Genomic DNA, 16,648 nt, shown 5'->3' with positions numbered 1-16,648 from the left:
AAATCACCTGGTCAAGCATTTCCCTGCCTGATTGGAATTTCCTGTTCTTCCAAGTTGCTGCGATCAGCCATTCTGACGGTTCTTCAATATAATCAAGCCTTCTAACTTATTCTTCATTTTCTCTACTAGCCCTCTCTTGTCTTTCCTTTCATCTCTATCTGTATTCTCTAATTTCACAACTCTCCTTTAGCAATATTGAATCTTTTGTCTGCACACCATCATCTAGAAATGCCTACCTAAAACATCCCAACTTTGAATGAAACTGACAATTCTCCTGCCTGTTCTATCAGCTGAGCATTGCCAGAAAAATGTCTCACAAAACAAAACAACACATATCTGCATGACCCCAAATCAGTAAGATTGACCTCAAATAGTTCCTTAATTCTGCTAATCAATTCTAATGAAATGTTTGGTTAACTCTGTCACTCTCCACATTATTGTAGAACTTTTGCAATCTCCCCTATTCACAACCACCTTCTCTCAACAGAATGTGAAATATCCTTCTTCCCTCAGTGAAGAGAAGCCATCAGAGGGCAGCTGCTTCAACTGTCTCACCCAGTCTTTCAATCTACCTGTATCTGTCCCCTTTCTTTCCTCCTCTTCTGTGGTACAAGTGAATGGGTCATTCTTTCTAATCTTTCTAAGGCTCAATTCTCCAACAGTGTTATTTAGTCCATTCTCTTCTACCTTTCCCCCAAATCTTACATTATTTACTTTTCATTTTGTTTGCTGCCAGCCTCTCTTTCTTTTTGGCCCTTCCCAGCGGTGTTTATTTATGATTATGCAGCTTATATCTATTTTTTTGAGAAGAAGTCTCACTCTGCTGCCAGGCTGGAGTGCAGTAGCATGATCTTGGCTTACTGCAGCCTCTACTTCCCAGACTCAAGCGATTCTCCTGCCTCAGGCCCCCAGTAGCTAGGATTACAGGCGTGCACCACCATGACTGGCTACATGCTGCTTATTTCTTAAAACAGATAAACAAGTAACCATCTTTTCATTTACATCACTTTCCCATTCAACTATTGTTCTCTGTCTCTACTCTCTTTCCCTATCAATATTCTGGAAAATACTGCCAACTCTGGCTGTCTACAGTTGCCCAAGTAATAGAGCCTCGCATTTACCTCCCCCCAATTTTTTCAATAATATGTTCTCTATCCTAGGTGATCCACCTGCCCGGCTGCTTAGGCATTAGGCAATGTCTGGAGAAATTTGAGGTTGTCATGATGGGCATGTTAGAGGGAGAGTGCTCCTGCCATTTTGTGAATAGAGGGCAAGGAAGCTGCTGCCAAATTCCTGCAAGGCCCAGGACAGCCCTCACTACAACAAATAATTATCCCATACAAAATGGCAATAAAGTTGAAGTTGGGAAACCCTACATTAAAAATACTCCTATTAAAATCTCTGACAAGCTCAATTTGCATATGCAATATTGTTTTAATGACTTTATTCTACTTGGTTTATTGGCAGCTGACTCCTTTGACTAAACTTTCAGTGTAGAAATACTCTTTCTTTTGGTGTAAGGAACAAAACACTCTACTTTTCTCTTTCCTTTCAGACTTCTTTGCTTCTTTCACCTGGACTGATTGTGGCTACTGTCTAGCTTTTGACTGGCCTCCCAGAATCCACTAATGCTTTACTATGTCTATAGTCTCTCTCCCACTCCTTGATCCATTCTTTCATAATGCATTCTCCAGTCATCATTCAGAGTAAAAATTTTAAAACACAGACACAATGGAGTCACTTCACTGTACGAAGTCTTCAACAGTTTACCAGTCATAAAAAGAGGAACTAAAATCTTTAACAAGGCCTTTGAATACTCTGTTTATTCTCAGCCTCTATTTAGGATATGTGCCCTTATCTCTGATTTTTTTTTTTTTTTTTTTTTTTTTTTAGTTATCTGAATGTGCCAGTTTCCTTCCTGCCATAGAATATTTGCCCATGCCTGTACCTTTGATAGTACAACTTGCTAGCTTGCAAGGCCAACTTATTCTTCAGATTGCAGGGATACCGTGTGCTGAGATAAGCCTAACTCAGAGAAGATTCAGCCCGCCTGTTACCTGATCACAACTCTCTATAGTTTTCCTTAAAAAAACTTTTTGTGTAACATCTACCAGATTGTCATGGAAAACTACCTATATAAAAAGTAAAAACAATTTCTGTTACATTAGATACTTAATATCCCAACAAACACTGCCACTGGTGGAAGTTTAAAATACGATTCAGGGGGCCAGGCGCGGTGGCTCACGCCTGTAATCCCAGCACTTTGGGAGGCCGAGGCAGGTGGATCACGAGGTCAGGAGATCAAGACCATGGTGAAACCCCATCTCTACTAAAAATACAAAAAATTAGCCGGGCGTGGTGGTGGGCGCCTGTAGTCAGCTACTTGGGAGGCTGAGGCAGGAGAATAGCGTGAACCCGGGAGGCGGAGCTTGCAGTGAGCCAAGATTGCGCCACTGCACTCCAGCCTGGGCGACAGCGAAACTCTGTATCAAAAAAAAAAAAAAAAAAATACGATTCAGGTCTTGTGGTTAATCTATTTGCTTTCTACCTGGAGTCTGAAAAAAGAAAGCATAATACTATTTTTGTTGGCAAATTGGAACATATTATTTACTTTAACTCGGACTCATGTTTAAAGTTTATGTAATAAATTTGTGTTGGGGGCTTAATTTATCTTCTTGTTTAAATTTAAAATTCTTAAGCCTTTATTTTATGACCAAACTATCTATAAAATGTATGAAAATATTCTAATAATTCTCTGTTATAGAGCATAAACATATTGTTTTATCAATGCCTTCTACTTTTTCTTTTGTATTCTTGGTCAAAAGCAGATTAGGTATGGTTTCCCTTGGATGGTTAGGGTTCTACTTATCTGCTCTTTGCTCTGGACTTTTAACTAGTGATATTAATTTCTTCTTTCACATGACAATCTGGGCCAGGCTGTTTCCCAGAACTTGGCCTAAGTGGTCTAAATAGCCTAGTACTAGGTCTTGATGGCAAATATAGGTTTCTAACTGTTTGCCCTTTTCCCATTCCTCTGGAATGGTGGCTACACTTCAGGTTAGCTTTTTCCTTATTATGAAGCATGAAGGTCACCTTTCCATACAGGGGAAGTAAAATGGTCAGAGAATCAGAGGGAAGGAAGAAGTCTTATTCAGGACTCTAATTCAGGATGCTAATTCCAGCTTACTGGAGGATTACTGGGCATTAAACAGGAGCTCCACCTAGTCTCTCTTTGGGGAAGAAGAGTGAGTAATAGGAACCAAATACCAAACCAACACCCTAAAAGCCTAATGCATATGGATTTTCTTTCCACAATAAAACTAAGTGCCTTTTATTTCTTACTTCTCTACCTGGGCCTATGAAAATATAAAAGCCACTCATTTTCTATACCAAAGTTATTTACTTCAGTTTGTCATAAAATTTTGGGTGAATTAAAATATATATTATTTTCTTTATATCATTGAAGTTATTTAAAGGTGAATATTATTGGCTGATCATAAAATATTATATCATTGAGTGTTCTACTTCTCTTTTGTGACTGTTAAAGTTATTGTTTTTAATTATTAGTGAGATTATTATTTTTAATTATTAGTGAGATTAAGGTACCCAGTGGAATTCAAACTGCTAATCAGCTCCTCACGTCGCTCTTTGTGCTGTTGGCACCTTTCCACTTTATATTTAATTTTGATGCTTTAAATTTTTGTCATAGTAAAAAATTACATAGCTAATCTGCATTCTCAGTTTTTTTCCTGTGTTATCCAGGGAGGCCACAGTGAAATAGATACGGACCCACAGAGCTAACTGATTAGGTATAATTTCAGGCCCTGCCATGTCCTAGTCCTCAGATATTGGCCATATTACTCAACTTTCCTATTCTTTGGTTCTCTCCTTTATAAAATGATATTAAGATGAGTACGTGACTAACCGGGCTATTGTGAAAACAAAGTGAGTAATGGCTGTAGTGGCCTCACAACAGTGCCTCTAACGTGGTGAATTCTATTAAAGTGTTAGCTCTTATCTTTATTTAGAAAGTAATTATGAAACATCCAACCCTCACATACTTTCATGGACAACATAGGCAGTAAGCAAGCAGCAGCAACCAAAAACAAGAGGTGTTTAATTTCCATCCCTGAAAGAAAAATAACACAATTTTAGATCATTCTCAATTCATGGGACAACATCTTGTAATAAACTTTATTTAAACCACTTTTACATGTGTTTGCATTTTTTTTTCTAAAAGAAACCTTTAGGATCCGAACAAGGTTTAATGTGTTAGTCATTGGGACCCAGATAGAAAGGCAGGACTGTTGTTTGAAGGATCGTATACTCTCAAAAATATAAATTGTTTTAATCCCTGGACCTTTGAATATGTTATATTGTATAACACAAGGGAATTAAGGTAGCAGATGGAATTCAAACTGCTAATCAGCTAACATTAAAGCAGGGAGATTATCCTGGAATACCTAGGTGGACCCAATGTAATCACAAGAGTATTTAATGTTGAAGAGGAAGTCAAAAGAGTCAATGTCAGTGATGAGCATGAGACAGACTTGACCAGTCATGCTGAATTTGAAGATAGAGGAAGATACTCCAAGCTAAGGAATATGGATAGCCTCTGAAAGGAGGATAAGGTAAGGAAACAGATTCTCCCCATAGACTTTCCCTGTTGACATCCTGATTTTAGCCCAGGAAGACCTATTTGAATTTCTGACCTCAAGAACAGTAGGATAATAAACCTATATTTGTTTTAGAACATTCAATTTATGATAACTTGTTATAGTAGCAAGAGGAAACTAATGTAAGAACACAGAAAGATTCAATTTAAACTCTCCATCAGCTACAAAGAAGAGGAGTAATTTGGTACTACTAATTTATGTAAGTGACTTAGTGATATTCCATAATATCTGATCACCTTGCTAAGCATGGTTGTCATTATGAGTCAGACAAATCAGAGCTAATGTACCTTCTCCTTTATTTTTAGTTAATATAGCTAGCGAACTCTAGGATATTAATAAGTATAGATTATTGAATTTGGTTGGCACCTTCTTTTCACCATCTGCCAGGTTTATTTCTGAATTAATCCTGCTGTGTGAGAAGCAAAAAAGGCTAACGGTTTGGTTCTCATTTTATAAAAACAAGCACTTTTAAAGAGCAAGTTAACAAATTTGTGCAGAATAATACAGGGCAGACAATTACTCGTGCTTTTTCACCCAGTGATGTAGTTTACCATTGCTCTCACGCTTCCCCTGCTGACTGCCAGACATGCTCAATATGAGAAGAACTCTCTAAATCAATTCTTTCAGAGAACATACACATGTAAACAATCTCACCTTTATCACTCTTTTTCATCTATTTCCTTTCCTTTCTTTCTCCCTCCAAATGTTCACATAGCCTCACATTTCAAGATTTATCATAATATGGTCACACAGATGATGAAATGTCCCTTTCTCTTACTAATCCTCAAAAAATCTAGTAAAGCAGATAATATTAACCCTGAGGTAACTGAAACAAAAAAAGCAAAATAAAAGAGAGATTCTGAGGGGAGGGGCTTCAAGAAAGATAGCTGACTACGCATCTGGCACTTGCCTTCTCCACAAAGAAGAACCAAAATAAGGAGTAGATAATTAAACGTCAGATAAACCATCTAGTGTTCAACAGATAAGTGACATGAAAACCTAAAACAAGGAAGGAGAGAAAAACAAGGCAGTCTGCTCAGTTGGGACTGGCTGGGAGCCTGGAAAGGCTCCTTAATGCATGGAAAGGGTAAGTGAATGACCCCCACTAATGCACATTTTCATCATGGACTTCTGCTTCCTAGCCATTGGGATGCTTCTAGACCCTCACAGACCCCCCGAGGCTACCAAAGAGTTGCCTGGAGACTGCCCAAAGGCACAGTTCCAGAGGAGAGTTCACGGTGGGTCCCATGGGTTTCACACACCCTTGAGTGCTAGGCAGCTACAGAAGGGTCCTTTACTGAGAGCCTATTTCCAACCAGGCTGCATCCTGCACAGGGCCCCGACAGTCCTTGCATGTCCACATCTCTGGAGTCACATTGACCTTTCCCACCTGAAGTGTCTGCTGCACCTAGCTGCTGCTGCCAGAGATGATATATTTAACAAGTGCTGAAAGAAAAAAAAAAAAGAAACGTCCACCTATGGATACTATAACCAAGAAAGTTATCCTTCATAAATGAAAGATTAAAAAAAAGTTTTTTCCAGACAAGCAAAAGCTAAGGGAGTTTACTACCATTAGACTGGCCCTACCAGTAATGCTTAAAGGAGTCCTACACATGGAAGTGAAAATATATCTACCATCATGAAAACACACAAAAGTATTAAACCCACTGGTAGAGCAAACACAAATAAGGAAGAGCGAAAACTCAAATGTTATCACTACATAAAACTACCTAACCACCGTGATAAACAGTAAGAGAAAAAGGAAACAAAAAATATACAAAACAACCAGAAATCAACTAACAAAATGACTTATCAATAATAACATTGAATGTAAATGGATTAAATTTTCCACTTAAAAAATATAGAGTGGCTGAATGGATTAAAATATGACCCAACTATACTCTATCTATAAGAAACTCATCTCACCTGTAAAGACAAACGTAGACTGAAAGTAAAGGGATATCAAAAGATATTCCATGCAAATGGAAACCAAAACCAAGCAGGAATAGCTATAGTTATATAAGATAAAACAGACTTTAAGTTCAAAACAGCAAAAGCAGACAAAGAAGGTCATTATGTAATGAAAAAGGGATCAATTCAGCAAGAGAATGTAACAATTCTAAATGTATGCACCCAACAATGGAGCACCTAGTTATATAAAGCAAATATTATTATATCTAAAGGGAGAGATAAACTCCAATATTATAATAGTGGGGACTTCAACACCCCACTCTCAGCATTAGACAGATCACCTAGATAGAAATTAACAAAGAAACATTGGATTTAAATTGTACATTAAACCAAAGGAACCTAACAGACATTTATAGAACATTTTATCCAACAGCTACAAAGTGCACATTCCTCTCATCAGCACATGAAACATTCTGTAGGATGGACCATATGTTACAAAACAAAACAAGTCTCAACAAATTTTTAAAAATTGAAATGATGTCAAGTATCTTCTCTAGCTACAATGAAATAAAACTAGACATCAATAACAAGAGGATCTTTGGAAACTGTAAAAAATGTGGAAATTAAACAACAGACTTCTGAATGACCACTAGGTCAAGGAAGAAATTAAGGAGTAAATCAAACAATTTTTTAAACAAATAAAAATTGAAACACAGCATGCCGAAACCTATGGGGATACAGCAAAAGCAGTGCCAAAAGGCAAGTTTATACTGACAAACAACTACCTCAAACAAAAGAAAGATTTTAAATAAACAATCTAATAATGCACCTCAAGAACTAAAAAAATAAGGACAAATCAAACCCAAAACTGGCAGAAGAAATCACAAAGTTCAGAGCAGAACTAGACAAAATAGAGATTTTAAAAAATATACAAAGGATAAAAAAAAAGTTGATTTTTTGAAAATATAAACAAGACTGATAAACCAGTAGGCTGAGTAACCAAGATAAAAAAGAGAAGACCAAAATAAACAAAATCAGAAAAACAGAAGATATTACAATTGTCACTAGAGAAATACAGAAGACCACAAGACCATCATGGATAACTATATACTAACAACTGAGAATTTTAGAGAAAATGAATAAATTCCTTTAGAGAAAATGAATAAATACAACCTACCAAGATTGAATCAGAAAGAAGTAGAAACCAGAGCTGACCAATAATGAAACCAGAGCTGACCAATAGAAACCAGAGCTGACCAATAATGAATAATGACATTGAATTATAATAAAAACTCTACCAATAAGAAAAGTCCAGGATCAGATGATTTCACTGCTGAATTCTACCGAATTTTCAAAGATGAACTAACACCTATTCTTCTCAAACTATTCCAAAAAAATTCAAGGAAAGTAAAGTTGCCCTAATTCATTCTAAGAGGCTGGCATTACTCTGATACCAAAACCAGACAAGGATGCAACAAAGGAGAAATCTATAGGCCAATATCCCTGATGAACATAGATGCAAAGTTCCTTAACAAAATACTAACAAACCAAATCCAACAGCACATGTAAAATATAATGCACCATGATCATTATAGCAGTGGGATTTATAGCAGGGATGCAAGGATGGTTCAACATATGCAAATCAATAAATGTGACACATCACATTAACAAAATAAAGGAAAAGAACCATATGGTAATCTCAATAGACTCCTTAAAAGCATTTGATAAAATTTAACATCTCTTCCTGACAAAAAACTCTCCACAAACTAAGAATTGAAAGAACCTAACTTGGTCAGACATGGTAACTCATGCCTGTAGTTCCAGCACTTTGGGAGGCCAAGGTGGGCAAATCACTTGAGATCATGAGTTCGAGACCAGCCTGTGCAACATGGTGAAACCTCGTCTCTACTAAAAATAAAAAATATTAGCAAAGTGTGGTGGCATGCACCTATAGTCCTAGCTACTCAGGAGGCTGAGGTGGGAGAATCACTTGAACCCAGGAGGTGGAGGTTGCAGTTAGCCAAGATCATGCCATTGCACTCAAGCCTGGGTGACAGAGCAAGACTCCATCAAAAAGAAAAACAAACATAACTCAACATAATAAAGGCCATATATGACAAATCCACATGTAACATCACACTAAATGAAGAAAAGCTGAATGTCTTCTCTCTAAGGCCTAAAACAAGACAACGTTGCCCATGTTCAGCACTCTTATTTAACATAGTGCTAGGAAGTTCTGGCCGGAGAAATCATGCGAGAGAAAGAAATAAAAGGCATTCAAATTGGGAAAGAGAAGGTCAAATTGTCACTCTTTGCAGATGATATGATCTTATATCTAGAAAACCTAAAGAATCCACCAAATTCTTAGATCTGAAAAGTAAGTTAAATAACTTTGCAAGATACAAAATCAACATGCAAAAATCAGTAGTGTTTCAAATAAAATAGCTAAAGATAAATTTTACCAAAGAGGTGAAAAACTTCTACAAGGAAAATTGCAAAATTCTTATGAAAGAAATTGAAAGGGACACAAAAAATTAAAAATAATCCCATGCTCATGAATTAGAAAAATTAATTTTGTTAATATAACCATAATGTCTAAAGTGACCTACAGATTCATACAATTCTCCTCAAAATACCAATATCATTTTCCACAGAAATAGAAAAAAAGTCCTACAATTATATGGAACCAAATATACCTTAATTAGCCAAAGCAATTCTGAGCAAATAGAACAAAACTGGAGTCATCGTATTACCTGAGTTCAAAGTATATTACAAGGCTCTAGTGAATAAAAATCGAGCTATTGCTATAAAAATAGATACATAGAAGAGAGAACCAATAAAATAGAAGAGAGGACCAAGAAATAAACCCACATACATACAGCCAACTGACTTTTGACAAAGACACCAAGAGCATTAATTAGAGAAAGGATATCCTCTTCATTAATGGTGCTAAAAAATTGGATACTCGTACGTATAAGAATGAAAGTGAACCCTTATTTTTCACCATATGCAAAAATAAACTTAAAATAAAGACTTAAACACAAATCCTGGAACTATAAGAGTATTAGAAAAAAATCATAGGAAAACCTTCAGGACATTGATCTAGGCAAAGCTTTTATTACTGAGACCTCAAAAGCACAGACAACAAAAACAAGAATAGGCAAATGGGACTATGTTAAGCAAAACTTCTTCACAGCAAAGAAAACAATCAACAGAGTGAATGGCAATATGTTTAAGGAAGTAAATATTTGCAAATATTCTGGACTAATATTCAGCATATGTAAGAAAAACAACTCAACAGTGAAAAAACAAATAATCCTATTAAAAACTGTGAAAGGACATGAATAGAGATTTCTCAAAAGAAGACATACAAATGGCCAAAGAATATATGAAAAAATGTTCAACATCACTAATCATCAGGGAAATGCAAATTAAAACAACGAGATATTATCCTGCCCCAGTTAGAATGACTATTATTAAAAGACAAACAATTACAGATGCTAGTTACGGATGTTAGTGAAAAGAGAGCTCTTATATGCTGTTGGTGAGAGTATCAATTAGTATAGCCACTATGGAAAACATTATGGAGATTCCTAAAAAAAATGTAAGTAGAGGTACCATGCAATCTAGCAATTCTACTGGGTATTTATCCAAAAGAAAACAAATTAGTATATCACAGGAATACCCATACTCCCATGTTTATTTCAGCACTATTTGCAATAACCAAGATAAGGAGTCAATCTAAGTGTTCATTAATGGATGAGTGGATTAAGAAAATGTGGCATATATGCACAATAGAATGCTATCAGCCATAAAAAATAATGAAATCATGCATTTGCAGCAACATGGATAGAATGGAGTTCCTTAGTGAATAAGCTAGGCACAGGAAGACAACTATTGCATGTTCTCACTCATATATAGAAGCTGAAAAAAAAGTTGATCTCATCGAGATAGATAGAATTATAGATATCAGAGAATGGGAAGGGTGTGTGTGTAGGTTGGGGCACATGGAAGTGGATAAAGAGAGGTTGGTTAATGGGTACAAACATACACCTAGATAGAAGAAATAAATTCCAATGCTCAATAGCAGAGTAGGGTGACTATCGTTAACAACAATGTATTGTATATTTCCAAATAGCTAGAAGAGAGGACTTGAAATGTTCCCAAAACACGGAAATGATACTCCAGGTGAGGGACGCCCCAAATATTCAGACTTGAATATTACACAGTCTTTGGATGTAACAAAATATCACATGTGCACCATTAATAAATACACATACTATGTTTCAATAGAAAAGGAGCTTCTGACACAAAGTAGATTAATGTATAGTCACACATTTACATATATTCCCACATACATACTATATGCACACACACATGCATATATATTCTTACTTTACATATTTATCTCTATCTACCTTATATATGTTGCATATATGTGTAAATACATATATGTATACTCATAATATATATACATATATGCTGACGTATTATTATTTGTATTAGTCCTTATTATGAGGCTGTCTATAACTGCTGTTTTTGCATTTTCTGAGGGACATTTTTTTGGGGGTGATGTGTGCTCATTATCTTGATTGTTATGATGCTTTCATGGTTTTACACTTACATGTACCTCAGTTGTACTTCAAAAAACTGTTATGAAAAGCTCAAGAACTACTCTCCCAAATTTACTTGTTTTCCACCAGCCAAAAATTGATACAGATAATTTAGATTTTGTCTTTCTTCTTTTTTTCTTATATACAAATCCAGTATTTAGTTGAATTTACACCTAAAAACATAATTTATGTAAAATATTATGTTGCTTTTCTCATAATTTCCATTTTATTTTGAAAATATGATTAATTTGTAATTTAATGGTGATTTTGGTTGAAGTTTTATTTTTAAGCTGTTAATATTTGTTTTCTAAGTAATGTTATTGTGGCTATTTTGACACAAATGCCTTTACCATTTTTAGGAGTTTTTTTTCATGAACTATCATAAAGTTGGGCCCCAGGATTGAAAATCAATTACAATCTGTGGATTTAACAAATAATAATATACACCTAATTTTACTTCTAAGCTACCTAATGCATAATAATTGCTTAATAAATATTTAATAAATGAATTTATTCTTTGACAATTGCAAAAATTAGCTATTTCAGATATTAAGAGTCACAGACACAACCTCATACTCCCACCACACACAGAACCTATTAATACAGTGTGCTATAAAAAAAACATACTAATCCTGAAGTTAGACTGTTTTGTCTAGTTTGTACTCTTTTTCTACAATATTGCTAAATCCATTCTCTGAAAATCAACTTTCTTTTGTTTAGAATGAAATCTAACATTTTGGAGATGTAGATGAAATTCACAGGGCTACATGAGACAATTCTTTAGAGTTCACGATATTCTTCTTTTCGGAATGACATGTACTTCAAAATCCAAACCTGAAAGCATACTGTATTTTATAAATGGGCTCTAATTAATTCTAATAGAAGACCTTTGAAAATATATTGTATTACTGATATTATTAGAAAAAAATATATATATACACACAATCTGCATATTTTACATATAGATTTTTTTTGTCAAAAGTGTGTGAAAAAATTCATTGTTTTATGATATAAGATATTTGATATAATGCTAAATCTAGGTAAATTAATCCCAGAACTTATTTTCTGTGCAAGTATTAAAAGCATCCAGAAGAAAACTTACTATGATCTCTTGATAATGATTATGGGATAATCGGTATCACCTGGGATTATGGTTACTTTGCATGTTGGCATATCCAACGAATTCTGGTTGATCAAAGTTTAGGGCAACTATGCTAAGGGAAACTGCTAAGAAAGGACCTTAGATTTTTCAGCCCATGCTTTGGCTTGAGGTCAATGAATAGGTAAAACGCATACACTCAAAGTTATACCTTCTCAGAGAAAATAAGCTAAAAAAAACCCAAAAAAACAGGAGGGTCATTTTTGTTTGCTTGAGGTCTAAAATAGTCACTTGGGGAGACTGAGTCAAAATATGAGGGTAAAAGTTAATAATTCAACATTAGAAGTAAATTAAGCATTTTAGAGTGAGGATTGCATATAGGAAATTATGAAGGTATCTCTGTTGCCCCAGAATTATAATGGTACAGATTTTGGGCCCTGGGATAATTCCTGGACATATGGGTCAAAATCAGGTAACGCTGAAGGGATGGAAAACTGCAGGAAATAGAGCATTTGGCAAATAGCAAATCTTGCTGATGTAAGAAAGATGCAGACCTAAAGATTGGAATTGTAGAGCTTGGCTCAGAGCTGGAACAGAGGTTGTGAGGGTGGAAATATAAACGGGCCCAGGGTAAAAGACCCTGTAGATCCAGACTGAGATACTAAGCCCTAGTCCAACCTCCAGGACTTATCTTATCCCAATGCTCCAATGGGATAAATTATTCTCTACTGCCTGGAAGATTGCAAATCTAGGAACTAAGTAGGCCATTTCAACCAAGGAATTACATAGCTGCTTGAACTCAGGTAAAGGTAGCTCTTCTGAACAGAAGTATTACAGAAGAAGAAGCATTACTTCATTGGCTTTAGCATCAATTCCTTCTTAACACAATTATTTTATACACAAACGGCAGTCTTAAGCCAATACTCTTAAAATATTTTTAGATAATAATACTAGCAACTTGATACATTATTTAAATGTATTTCTTTACCCTTTAGTTTCAGATTGTGTTTCTTTTTGACAAATTTGTAGATCATAAACAACTAAAAGTTAATATTTTGTGAGACGAAAGATCAAAGATGAGAGAAAAGACTGAGGACAACTGGGTACTGCCCTATGGCATGCCCTGGGGAATGCACTCTCATAGATTCAATTGTTAGACCATGACCTTCTCAGAAAGCACTTACGTGAAGAACAGTCCCTTCCTTGCCTTAACCAAAGAATTAAGACATGAACTCTACAAGAAATACATCTTCTTTTTAATTTTCCTCACCTCAGTGAATCTGTTATTTGTTTATAAAAGTTACTGAGTTATAACTTACATATAACACAGCATGCAAGTCTTAAGTGTATAGTTTGATTGATTTACAACTATGTATATGCTAGTGTAACCACTACCAAAAGCAATATATAGATGATTTCCAACACCCAAGAAGGTCCCTTGCACCCCTTTCAGTCTGAAGCCCCCAAGAGTAAAACCTATCTTGATATAACTAGGATTAGTTTTATCAGTTTTTAAACTGTGAATAAGTGAAATATCTATTTTTGATGTCTAACCTCTTTCACTACTCATTATTATACTTATGAGATTCATCCACGTTGCTTATGAAGAAGTTTGTATTTGTTAATAACTGCAGAGTATTCCACTGTATACACACAGTATAATTAATTTAATCATTCTATTATTTATAAGAATTTTGATTATTTTCAGTTTGGAACTATTGTAAATAAAACTATGAACATTTTCTCTGTATCTCTTTTAGTAAACACTGTTGTTATTCACTCTGTGTGTGTGTGTGTTTGTGTGTGTGTGTGTGTGTGTGTGTTTGGATATATACCCCAGAGTGGGATTATTGGGCTGTATGGTATACACATGTTTTCCTTTAGTAGGTATTGTCAAATATTTTTCCAAATGAGTTTTATCAAATCATACTTCCATCAGCTTCATATCCTCGCCTATTATTTGTATTCTCAGCTTTTTTCAATTTTATCTATTATGTTTGTGTAATACTATTTCAGTGCAGTTTTTAATTTGTATTTGTTTAATAACAAGATATTGAGCTTATTTACATGTGTTTATCAGCCACTTGGATCCCATCTTTTGTGTAATCTCTGTTGAATGTTTTTTCCATGGTTGTAATTAGGTTGACTGTCTTTTTCTTATTTGCTTCTATGAATTCTCTACATGTTCTTGATAGGGTAATTGTCAAATGTTTTACAAATATCTTCCCTTAGTCTGTGGCTTATTACTTGAACTATCTTAGTTGTAGCTTTTGTTAAACAAAAGTTTCTAATTCAAATAAATCTAGCTAATCTTTATTTTCTTATGTTAGTGCTTATGCATGTGTTGGCATGTGTGTGTTCTATTTAAGAAATTTTGGTTATCCAAAAGTAATGAGTCATAAAGGCATTTTCTTCTTTAAGATAGATTTAACATTGAAAAAATATTGGAGAACAAAGCTGTAGGATTTACAGCACCAAGTATTAAAACTCACTATAATGCTGAAGTCATTAAGACAGAGTACTAGTAACACAAATACAGATACATGGACCAATGGCATATTATGTAATACAGAAACAAATTCACATACATAGTTATCTGATTTATGACAAAGTCTCAAATGCAATTGAGTGGGGAAAGGATGATCATTTTTATAAAAGAGATGAGGTCAATGGAATATCTAATAGAGAAAAGATAAGGATTCTGATCGCTACCTTCCACCAAAAACAAAAATTATTTTCCCTTGAGTTACAGATTTCAATGTGAGTACCATCTTATTTTTACAAATCTAAATGTGCAAACTATCATATTTGTAAGACATAAATTCCAGCTATTTGATGATTATATGATATTATTTGAAGTGTGCAGTCATATTTCTTCCAAATTCTCTTGTCTAATGATTTTCTGTCATTATAGTCAAATTGATCCATTGCATTATATGTAAAAGGTCTTTGTGAAAACAAAAGGAAGGCGGTTGGTGGTAGCTTTGGTATATATTACTAAAGGTAAGATTTCCATAAGCAGTTTTGGAGAGAATAATTCAGAGAGTACAAAGTGTTAATGGGATTGAGATAGAAACTGGAAAGGGAGTGAGGGAGCAGGAAGGGCCCAAAGGGAAGTTGTTGAGGAAGGCTGAGGTGGGGCACAAAAGTTGTCTAATTTACAAGTCCAAGACCTAGCATGAAGACCCTGGAGACTTGAAGCAAGAGTGGAGACTGGTAGATGGAAAGACTGCAGAAAGAAGTTTGGACAGCTTAAAATCCTGCCTGCTGGGGCCTACCACTGAGCTCTCAATTTCTCCTTCATGCTGTCTTGGTTCTGATAGAGGCTGCCTTACAGTCTTTGTAAAACAAATCTTTTATCGCCATTATCCATTAAATGTCTAGCAACTCCCCAAAACAAAATGACACGTTATAAAAGAGACAGAGGACCACTACCTGTTTGACTATGGCCCCTTATTACTGGCTAATTCTTTTGGCAGCATTTTCAATATTTTGTGAAATAAAAGATGTCTACCTTGTCACTTTCAGATCTATATAACCATATGGTAATTTTCCCTACGTGAAAAAATGTTTCTTCTAAGCCCTCCCCAAGAAGTTCATGAGAATGAACTCAACATGTAATATTACTTTGTATTTGTACAGTATATCTTAGCTTATAAACCCCTTTATTAAAAGCATGGAGATAACTAACATTTACTTTTAGATAACAATAGCATTAGAATAAAACTTTGCATGTAATCTCACTTAACATTATAACAATGCTATTGGGTAGTCACTTATGAATCTTATTTTCAAATAAAGAAACTGACAAAGATATTATACAACTTACCCAAGTCCACACAGCCTTTAAATTTGTGTCCTGATAAGAACCCAGCCTTTCTCTGTGTAGTGTACTCATGCTTTTAAATGACAGTCCACAAGGGAGATTTGTTCAATGAGGCAGTCAGTACAAGGTAAATGCCTATAACAGATCAAGGGATTTATGGTGGACACCAGGCATGAATACATGATAATCAGAACAAATCTAGAGTCTGTGAAGATTACAAATCATGATTGTGGGGACATTTCTAGTTTGTAACCCAGGCAACATCATCAATGGATCTCACCAATTTTAAACTTTTACCTTGGGAACAAACTGCAAAGATTAGTTGCATGATTCAGCAGAGCCACAATCAGATAACAAAGGTCACTGTAAGAGAAAATGACTTGCTGGTCCAGAAAAGGGTAGAAACTTCTCAACTTTATTAAATTCATTCAGTAATTATTTATTAAGGTCTTAAGATGATTTATGCTCTCTTCTAGATGCTGAGGATACATAGAATCACCAAACATATAAACTACCCAATCTT

The 16,648-nt window shown here is 35.0% G+C and overlaps 1 protein-coding gene across 2 annotated transcripts in view; it reads right to left on the bottom strand.

Annotated features, from left to right (window-relative positions):
• Positions 1–16,235, bottom strand: part of CRISP1 (cysteine rich secretory protein 1) — a 35,447-nt gene extending 19,212 nt beyond the window's left edge. For both annotated transcript variants that reach the window (XM_003254174.3, XM_003254175.3), the window contains exons 1-2: positions 16,129–16,235; positions 4,062–4,129 (exon numbers count right to left, since the gene is read on the bottom strand). In XM_003254174.3, coding sequence (XP_003254222.2) covers positions 4,062–4,127 — 66 coding nt within the window. In that variant the 5' untranslated portion in view covers positions 4,128–4,129; positions 16,129–16,235. The remainder of the gene's footprint in view (positions 1–4,061; positions 4,130–16,128) is intronic.
• Between the last annotated feature and the right edge of the window lie 413 nt (positions 16,236–16,648).

Source organism: Nomascus leucogenys, chromosome 22a (genome assembly GCF_006542625.1).
Source record: "Nomascus leucogenys isolate Asia chromosome 22a, Asia_NLE_v1, whole genome shotgun sequence".
NCBI lineage: Eukaryota > Metazoa > Chordata > Mammalia > Primates > Hylobatidae > Nomascus > Nomascus leucogenys.
This window is presented reverse-complemented; position numbering and strand designations above follow the sequence as displayed.